This window comes from Nanorana parkeri, unplaced genomic scaffold (genome assembly GCF_000935625.1).
Source record: "Nanorana parkeri isolate BGI_ZX_2015 unplaced genomic scaffold, ASM93562v1 scaffold547, whole genome shotgun sequence".
NCBI lineage: Eukaryota > Metazoa > Chordata > Amphibia > Anura > Dicroglossidae > Nanorana > Nanorana parkeri.
The window spans coordinates 304,963-315,265 of NW_017306815.1; the positions used below are offsets into that span (position 1 = coordinate 304,963).

The 10,303-nt window shown below is 42.3% G+C and overlaps 1 protein-coding gene across 4 annotated transcripts in view; it reads left to right on the forward strand.

The window, feature by feature from the left end:
- SLC25A25 (solute carrier family 25 member 25) overlaps positions 1-9,979 on the forward strand; it is a 29,709-nt gene extending 19,730 nt beyond the window's left edge. For 2 of the 4 annotated variants that reach the window (XM_018561836.1, XM_018561838.1), the window contains exons 2-10: positions 3,431-3,557; positions 4,077-4,164; positions 4,645-4,756; positions 5,902-6,060; positions 7,247-7,399; positions 7,649-7,756; positions 7,840-8,007; positions 8,300-8,450; positions 9,507-9,979. In XM_018561836.1, the coding sequence (XP_018417338.1) occupies positions 3,431-3,557; positions 4,077-4,164; positions 4,645-4,756; positions 5,902-6,060; positions 7,247-7,399; positions 7,649-7,756; positions 7,840-8,007; positions 8,300-8,450; positions 9,507-9,691 (1,251 nt within the window). In that variant the 3' untranslated portion in view covers positions 9,692-9,979. Of the gene's footprint in view, positions 1-1,764; positions 2,005-3,430; positions 3,558-4,076; positions 4,165-4,481; positions 4,518-4,644; positions 4,757-5,901; positions 6,061-7,246; positions 7,400-7,648; positions 7,757-7,839; positions 8,008-8,299; positions 8,451-9,506 lie in introns of those variants that run through there. The other 2 variants (XM_018561837.1, XM_018561839.1) reach the window with 2 other exon arrangements.
- The last annotated feature ends 324 nt before the right edge of the window (positions 9,980-10,303 follow it).

Below are 10,303 nucleotides of genomic sequence, written 5' to 3' on the forward strand. Positions count from 1 at the left end.
TATAATCGATTATGTCGATTAGTTGTTGCAGCCCTAAAAAATTCATTTCAGTACAGCGCTGCATGACGGAATAAATGTCAGTCAAAGTACCGCAGCGCTGAATACTGAAAAATGGCCTGGATGGGAAGGGGGTTTAACACCGCGGATGTCAACTGGTTAAAGGTCCTTGCTCTGCTAAACTCTGTACCCTCGTTCTTGTGAATGCACTTGATGCTGTTATAGGCCTGTATGCCTTTCCTTAGAGTGTTTCGTATGGCTGTTCCTCTGTTTGTTTGCACACAGTGCAATGTACATGGCTGATTTCTGCTGCTGGGCCAGCCATGTAATGTCGGCTTTGTAGGCAGGTTTTTAAGTTTGCGCATGTGACGGAGTAGGTGTGGAGCAGAGTGCCAAACTGCACTTGCACACCATAGCTCTGTTCTCTGACATCACCTGGATAGGAAATGGCGCTAATCTCCAGAATGGGACACAGACCATAAAAAAAGCCTACTTGGTAATTTTGAAGTTACTATTTGCAGACTCATTTGACTTCAATTTCATCAGTCCACTGTGTGTGTGTGTGTGTGTGTGTGTGTCCATAGCCTAGTGTTTTTAAATTGTGAATGTGGCTCAGTGCATAGGTGTCAATTTGTGCAACTAAGGGCTTTGTATGGGTGAAGGTCTGAACACAAGGCAGTTTCTATTAACAGGCTTGTGAATCTTGGTAAGATTTGTCGAGCCCAGCTTGAAGTCGTGCCTCCCTAGTACAATGGTTACCTCTGTTCCCGATCCATGGATCTTCACTTAGCTGTCCTGCTATAAGCAGCACAAACATTCTTCTGAATCTTTTCATCCTGCCCAATCCGTTCTCTCTGCAGGAAAATTGAAGACCGCCATGACTGGCTCCTGACAGAAATAAACAAGGTCGCAGTGTGCATGCCCTAAAGTTCTTCCAGGGGTGCTCCTGGAAGTAAGGCTGGGCAGGCAAGGCCACACAGTGAAGGTCATTGACATGGGAACAAACATCGGATGGGTGGGCTGCACTCAGGGGGTTGAGCATGCCTTGAACGACAACTTGTATCAAAGGTACAGTTGTCACTTAAGGAACAACTGTGCGGAGAGAGACATGTAGGCTGCCATTTTCAAACTTCTCTTTAAAATGCCCCTTGCTTGGCTGCTTCTGACGTCAATACTTTTTCACTGATGGAGGGATGATTTAATGCAGGACATTTGGTGAAAATGGATTGAACAGAAACGTGTGCAACAAATTTGGTTTAAGTGTTTGGCTTTGGATGCACTTTAATTATGAGATGTTATTTTATTTCCCTTTTGTTGTCCTTTTTTATTATCATATAGCTGTTTAAAGTTTGAATGCCTTTTTATTCTGGTATGCATTGAGCAAAGATAACATACTTTTAGTGTTTATTGAACTTATGACTTGTGCACATTTGGCAAAGATCAAATGGAAACTTACAAGTGTCAGCTCTTGTTCTGTCATAACATTTTGATACTCAATATGCCTGGCATTTTAAGCAATGCACCTTGTGATGTGGAGGGTCTTCTCACCCTTTGCCTTAATAACATTGACATCTGCTGTCACGTAGCTGCACTTGTGTGTTGTCCATTATGAAGCTAGAGAATCCCTTGTCCCTTTCAGTGACTTGCCCTCTCTGGGATTGGCTGGCTTTAGAAGGCTGGTCTTGTCAGTTAGACTGGCTTCAATGGGAGGGGGCTGGTCTGTGTCTTCCAATAGCAGCTTTGCACAGACACCTAAGGCTTGTAACCTGCCGGTTTCAGCATTCACTGTAGAGAAAGCGTGGGGGTGCAGAGGAGTACAGAGCTGACGCAGGTGTAAGCGTCTTCATGATGCTTTGTCTGAGCTTGTACGTGTCGGTTCTTGATCCGTCTCAGGCAGAGTTTCAGTGCTTTGAGTCGAATGGACTGCCCTCAGAGCTGAAGTCCATTTTTAGGCTGAGCCTTTTTATACCATCTCAGGAATTTTCAACTTACAGGCAGTGGAGACAGGTGAGTCCTTGGCTGCTTTACTTTGGCTATCATTTACCTAGGACGTTCAGTGACTGGTGCGGGTGTTTTTCACTGTACAGTCTTGTTGTAGCGTACAATTCTAGTCCTTTTTACTCTTCTTTTACCACACATACATATCTACATATTGCCTTATCTACTTTTTACCCCTGTGTCCTGAGTGACTGCCTTCTGTGCGTTTTGTTACTTAGTCATAGCACTTTATATAGGAAAATCTTCGTAGCAATGGCTCGAGTGGTTTAACTGCAGCAGCTACCATCGGTGAAAGGGAAAGAAGTGTGCAGGCTTCACCAATCGGTGAACCAATTTTTTTATAAAGTACCATGCATTATGGTCAACCATTTCTTGCATACTCCTTAACACGGACCTTTTAATTTTATGCAAATGCTTTCCAAACAATTGCTTTTGCTCTATCATCCCTTACTGCATGTTACTGTATCTGGTTTTCATATTTGCTAAAACACGGTACTTATGGAATAATTCAGTTCAAGCAATCTGAATCTGTGATGTATGTATTACTAGTTGAGGTTCTGACCCTACTATAGTTTAGAGCTCTTCAGTTTGCATAGTTCATGTGCTCAATAATTGGTGTAGACGTGTGTGATTCAGGTTTGGACGTGGTAATCTAACCAAGAATACATTTGTCAGCTGAGGAATCTACCTTTTTGTTATATTTGTAAATGTTACAACCCCCCCATGCATGATTGTAGGATTCACTTAAGGCCAACAGTGTGCCCGCTGGTCAGGGTGTAAAGTCACGCACCCAGCTATCTTTAGTGTAAGCACTCCGTGTCCCCTGAGGGAGTAGTGTGACTGCAGCTCAGACAGTTACAAAGGTCACTGTAAATCTCTCTGCCGATCTCACTTGGCTCATCCTGTGGTTGCAATGGGTACCCATTAACCCGTCAGTTGCTTGTGTCTGCTTTGTGTGTAAATTGGTTTACCTAAGCAGTTAACAAAAAAAAAAACATTTCTGGGTGAAATATATATTAAAACTGGAGCAGACCAAATCGAGCAGATTTGCACTGACACCAATCAGCTTCTCTATCATTTTCAAATCTTACCTGAGCTAACTGAAGAGATGCTGATTGGTTGCCATGGGCAACTGCTCCGGTTTTTATAAATTCCCCCCTCTGTGTCCAGTTTTCAGACACATTTGCTGAATTATACAAGACAAATGTGTGCAGATTTTAATTGAGATGCAAAATATTGAAGTCAGGTTTGCATAACAATAGAATCGCGTGTGCTTTATATGGGACATGAGTTCTGTCTGTAGACTGCTTCCGTCAAGTGGCAACTTATTCTTTTTCCAGTTCTTTCCTGCACTTAGGCAGCCTGCCAGTTGATGATCTGCTTCTTACATCCAGAATGACCGTGCAAATCTGTGTTTCCTTTTCTCCCCCAACAGAAAATAGTGAAAGCTGGAGATAAGGACCAGGATGGGCAACTGGACTTCGAGGAGTTTGTGCACTACCTTCGTGACCATGAGAAGAAGCTCAGATTGGTCTTCCGCAGCCTGGACAAAAAGAATGATGGTTAGTAAACTTGCCTGTCCTCCTACAGAGCCTTATTACACCTAGATTATGCTTGCCGGCTGATCGTCTACAGCTGTCCATCCCAGTTGTAAGCATTGTATTGATTTTAAGAGACTGGTATTTGAAGTCCTTATTCAAGCCAGGATGTTTGTTAGTTGTGTTCCATCCTAATAAATGCATGCTATAAATTCACTTAGCACTGACCAGTACAACAAATCCATTCCAAATATACTCAGAGTAACCTCATTCATTGAGGCTATGGATCACAATCTAGCAGGAGTTTATCTTAGCTGCCACCATTATAATTCTAGGACCTGTTAGCCTATGCATCCGAGCAGCCCCGAGACTTGTACTGAAATCAGAGGAAGGCTTGCCTAGTAGACCAGGTCTTTAAGCAGGCCAAGTGGTCGTTATGAAAAAGTTTTTGTCTAAACCTATTGGCTCAGAGGAGTGGTTCTTAGACTGCTGTTTTTTTCTTTTCTCTGTTATGTTAAAATATGATATTTGTGTTCCTCATAGGTCGAATTGATGTGCAGGAAATAATGCAATCTCTCTGTGACCTTGGTGTGACTATCTCTGAGCAGCAAGCAGAGAAAATCCTTAAGAAGTGAGCTTACTAAAATGCCTCTGTCAACCAATTCTGTCTTCAGGTTCTGTAGTCTGTCCTGTATTGCGCTGACGCCTCTTTCTCGTGTTTCCCTTCTGGATGCTATCCCACCTAACGCAATAAAGTAATTTAATCATCAATTAATCCCAGGGTTGCCCAAAAATACCTTCGGAGTTAGAGAAGCTCATGGCATATCCTGACCGCTATAACTGTATCTGGGTATTAGAAGCTTTCGGGGGGTTTTGTATAGAACTTTCTGGGAGTAACTGTTTTATCTGTGCTGTCTTTCCTTTTGCTTCTGTCTGTGTGGCTGTCAGAATTAGGACAGGCAGCCGCTGGAGTCCTGTCACTCAGTAAGTATGTTGCCCTCTCGTCACCCTCCCTCTGTCTTGTGACTTTCTGTGCTCATGCATTGTGCATGTCTGCCTGTGTTGTGCTCTGCGATCACTGACTCCATGCAAATGGCCTTTTGTTTTTCAGCATGGATAAGAATGGCACAATGACAATAGACTGGAATGAGTGGAGGGATTACCATCTCTTACATCCTGCCGAGAACATTCCTGAAATCATCCTTTACTGGAAACACTCTACAGTAAGTGCTAATTTAACTCCTTCCTATGTGTTGGCACTGCATGCTTTGCAGGAACTTGGTGCTCGAATACTCTTTTTATATTGTGGAATGACCTTAACTGTGTGCAGCTATATACTCGGCATTTGCAAGTTTTGACTATTACAAGAGCATTAGTCTGAACAAGAGTGTATTGCTACGTGTCTTCTCTGTGCAGTGCAGAAACATGGCAGCTGCTATTGCTGACTTTTGAAAATGTTTGTTGCTTGAATACTGATGTGAATGTCAACTCCTGATATGCACACTTGTTACGGTCACTGGTTCAAAGTTTTTTTTTTAGGGGGGAAGGGGGGGGGGGGGGGAAGAGGATCCTTATGACTGCCAGGCAAGTAGCATTTTCAGTAAAGATCAGCAATAGCAGGCTCTATTTTTATTTTTTTCATCCCGCATACTCTGTTCCTTTTTAGGCATTTTTATGTTTAATTTGTACATGTAGTATGATCAGGTAGCAGGATATTTCCTCTGCATGACTCTCATAGCGAAGGTCCATAGTAGTCTGGAATTAAATTATTCAACAGTCAAATTTTTTATAATCATAAGAAAACCACAAAGTGACCTGGTTCAGGATGCAAGATTGTCATGCCCTAGACATAACCAAACTGTCAGCCCCAGCTGAGGAGAGTTGGTTTTGGTAAAATGGGTTCCCAAATGTAGGTTGTGTACAGGGATCTAACAAACTATTGCTGTTCCTTGTTATAATCCGAGAAACTGACCCTTGCATGGCATTTTGCAATTTATCAAAACCTAACGGCATTCATCAGGGGACCAACGCACATGTCTGAAAGAGCTCATGTCTTGTAATTGTATCTGGCGCTAAGTGGGTAAACACCAAATCATGAAAATCTGACACCAAACTGTTTGCAGAGTGTAACTGGTCCCAGTCAGCCTGTGCTGGTTTGTTCCACCCCCTGCAGCCAAAGGCTTTTGTGGTGTAGCAACCGGTTATGCTGCCATTTGCATATCTTTCATTTGCATTGCCAGTCTTCACTAAAGTACTAGTTGGGAGCAGACGTGTACAGGAGCTCTGAGGCTGTCCATTGTAGAGCATGGTTTATATATACTGCCTGAATAGTGGCAACACTGACCCCATCACTCTCCTCCCTCTGCAGATATTTGATGTTGGAGAAAACCTCCTCGTGCCTGATGAATTTACTGTGGAGGAGAAACAAACTGGAATGTGGTGGAGGCATCTTGTGGCTGGTGGTGGAGCTGGTGCCGTGTCGCGGACATGTACAGCTCCCTTGGATCGGCTAAAGGTTCTCATGCAGGTTAGTAGAGTTTTATGGTGTGCAGATTCCACAACTGTGGGAAATGGTTGTTTTCATACGATGAGGTATGCATAGAGGGGGAATACCACATCCTAATCATTTTATATCACAGAGAAAAAAAGAACGTTCAGACTTTTAAGGTACTCCAAGGGTACTTTTTTTTATTTTTTTATTTAAACATATCTAAAAATACATAACTTTAAAAGGACAAAAGATTGTCTACAAAATACCAAAGGGTGTAGCCGCATCCTCCCACAATATTCACATTACAGTTTTCTGGATACCGGCTTCCTTATTTTTTTTGTAGTCCAGTGGGAGGAAAACATTACATGTTACATTTTATTTAAAAAGAAAAGTACACTTGTATGATCCTTGGAGTACCTTTAAAAGTTCGAACCTTCTTTTTTTTCTGAACTGTAGGAAATGGACATAGTTGCTACTTTATAGTGTGAAATGTTCCGTATCGATTTAATGATGCAAGCTTTCACAACTTTCATTGCATGAGGGCATGGAGAATTGTGTAACTGCTGTTAAAGATAAATGGAGGATTGCTGGACTTTGTTCTGTACATTACAAATGACATCTGCTTTTTTAGTTCACTCTGTGTCATAGAACAGGACAGGTTCTTTGGCATTCAGCAATTTCAGGGTTTAAATTTGTGTAACAAGGTCATATGAGAAGCTTGGGTGCAGCTGCAATAGAGTGAAAGGATTCTTATGGTTCTGTCATTCCTGTAGAAAAAAAAAACCTAGATGTAAAGGTATTTTAGTTAGTGCAGAAATTAGTTTACCACTTTTTGTGATGTTTGTTTGGAGTAATACTATCGCTCCTATGTTTTCTATCTTGCAAGAATGACATGTTTATTGAACCGCATTGGTTCGGGAGATGGCCTCCTCTATGTGCACGGGCTGGCTTACTAAGTGGCTTTTACTGGTAATCTGCTGTTGGTTTGTTGCGATCAACACTAGATTCAGATCCATGTGTTGCAATTGTTAATCACTGTTTTCTGAAAGACGTATTATAGCAGTGACGCACTAGCAGCTGAGTGATTGTGTATTTAGCTGAAGTACTGTGAGTTATTACACATTCCTGCTGGGATTACATAGCCCTCCTACAAATGAGCAGAAGCCATTGTGCCGGTATTAGTAGCGATTTCTGACCACATGCCTCGTGTTGTCTCTTGCAGGTCCATGGTTCACGCAGCAACAACATGTCCATGGTAGGGGGCTTCACACAGATGCTCCGTGAAGGAGGCTTCCGCTCACTGTGGCGAGGAAATGGCATCAATGTCATTAAAATTGCTCCAGAGTCTGCTATTAAGTTCATGGCATATGAACAGGTGAGTTTGTCACAATCTGCTCCTGTGTAACAGTGCTTGCACAATGTCGTAGGTAAATACAAAGCGGTTGATGAAATGATGTGTAGACTTGAGCATTCACATTCCACTAAAGGGAAATTTGTTAGAAAGCTAAACTTTTGCATTAGTAATTTAAGAGAATGCTGGAGTCTGTTTTACAGAATATTAACTTGTTCTACTGCTTTACTTTTAACTTTTTATCTAACTTGTCCCTGATTTTGCTTTCTGCAGATTAAACGTGTCATTGGTAGTGACCAAGAGATCTTGGGTATACGTGAGAGGTTGGTGGCCGGGTCTCTAGCTGGAGTGATTGCCCAGAGCAGTATATACCCCATGGAGGTGAGGACATGAGCTGCTGGAATACAGTTGATACAATCTGTGCTTGTGATGTTGGTGCTTAATGAACTTCTCAATGATTGCAGGTCTTGAAAACAAGGATGGCTCTGAGGAAGACTGGACAATATCAAGGGATGTTGGACTGTGCCAAAAAGATTTTGCTAAAGGAAGGGGCATCTGCCTTCTACAAGGGATATGTCCCCAACATGTTGGGGATCATTCCTTATGCTGGAATTGACTTGGCAGTATATGAGGTGAGCTACCACGGTTCCACTTTCATTGTTGTCCATCTGCAGTCCAAATTTGATTTTCTACAGTTGAGTTGTGCAAAATTGAGCTTGGATATTCACTTTCAATGTACATCGACAATGTCAGATTTACCTGCATTGCTATGACCCTACTTCTAGACATGCCCAGCTTTTTCTTGTGTTGAGTAATGTTAGTAAAATAATCTTTTGTTTTGATCTAAACATCTGCTTTGATTATAAACAAAATCCCTAAATCCCTAGTATTTTTATTTCTAACTAATTGTATTTCTCTCTGAAGACTCTGAAGAACGCCTGGCTGAATCGGTATGCCACAAGCAGTGCTGACCCTGGCGTCTTTGTATTACTCGCCTGTGGGACCATATCCAGTACATGTGGGCAGCTCTCAAGCTATCCCCTGGCTTTGGTGAGGACACGCATGCAGGCACAGGGTGAGTACATCTGCCAATCAGACCGTTTTTAAGGTGCATCTCTGCATATGTCAAGCTGGCAAAAGACAAATCGCTTAACACTACAAAGCAGTTGGGTTTTTGGCTGCTCTAAAATACTCCGAGCACCTTGCAAGCTAATTATACCCATAGATTGTAAATGGCAGTTACCCAATTGGGCGATGATGCCAGGGCTGTAAAATACCTGTAGGTACGTTTTTTGGCTGGAACATCTCAGATAATGACAATAGAACAAGATAGAAAAGCTCCTACCCCTTCCCATTCAGCATAAACTGAATATAAGTGATTTCTTGGGTGTACTTTTGTTCCTCGATGGCAGACTTGTGTGCTGTATGGGGAGATAGCTCATACATCTATGCCAGGCTAATCTAGTGTCTAGGGACACCTTTTTAAAGGGATTGTTTGGGGGTTTTTTTTATGACGTTTATTTAGAGGTATTTATATAGCGCCGACAATTTACGCTGCACTTACACAGTGCGCATTCACATCAGTCCCTGTCCTCATGGAGCTTACAATCTAAGGTCCCTATACTCGCATGCATACATACAAGGACAATTTAGACAGGAGCCAGTTAACCTTCCATCATGTCTTTTTGGAGTATGTGAGGAAACTGGAGTACCAGAAGGTAACCCACGCAAGCACAGGTAGAGCACGCAAACTCCTTGTAGATGGTGGCCTGGCAGAATCGTGAACCACAGTCACTGTGCTGCCCATAGCCAGTTTTTCAGGGATCTCCCGATTACTGTATTTATTTACGGTCTCTTTTGCCAGTAAAATTGCCAGTTGCAGCCATCAGTATGTACAGGGGCTATTCAGGGGTCTCTTTAATCTTCTATTGTGTTGGTAAATTTTAAAAGGACAACAAAGATGTTTGTAGTATGGAAATGTGCAGTTTATTTGCAGCTTATAAATACAACAGTGAAAAGACACCATATTTTTTTATTGTAAGCAACAATATATCCGATATCTGTTTAGTCCAGATTTTATCTGTGAAATACTAAAGCATTGTGGTTTGATGGCACTTTGTTTTATTTGCAGCTTCCATTGAAGGCGCTCCACAGGTGAATATGAGCAGTCTCTTCAAACATATCATACAGACAGAGGGAGCTACTGGACTGTACCGGGGTCTGGCCCCCAATTTTATGAAGGTGATCCCGGCCGTCAGCATCAGTTATGTTGTGTACGAGAACCTGAAGCTCACACTGGGAGTGACTTCGCGGTGATAAGCAGCTATTATGCTGTTGCCAGACATTAGACTTGGGGGGGGGGGGGGTAACTCCCTGGATGTCAATGGTCCTGTTCTCATTCTGTGAATGTGTTTAACACTAAAAGCGACGGAGTAAAGCTGTGATAAGCCAGGAAACAGAAGGATGTCAGACTTGGCCTTTGTTTTTTAGGAACTCTTCACCTAATCAACAATTGCTCTCATTCCATGCGCCTTCCTTATGGGGTGACCAGTAGCATCTTCCAAACTGGAACCGTGTTTACATATGTTTGTGGGGGGGTTTTTGTTTTTTACTTGTCCCATTTTCTGTATTGAGCTTATCACGTGGCAGCATGTGTTCTCTGAATGTACTTGATATACTGAAAATACAACTTGCAGCATGCATATTGACAATGCTGTTGTCGCATCCAGAGATGAGGATATGATTCAATGTATATGTAACTCCACACCAGCTTCTAAGTTATTCTGCTGCTGTGGAATTACTGTCCTTGATTAGATTGAAATATGAAGACTTGCAGTTCCACAGTACCTAGAACCTTTCCAACGTAATACAGACTTCTCCTTCCAGTGTTGCATGGTTATACAAGTGGCACTGAATGGCTGCCTGGTT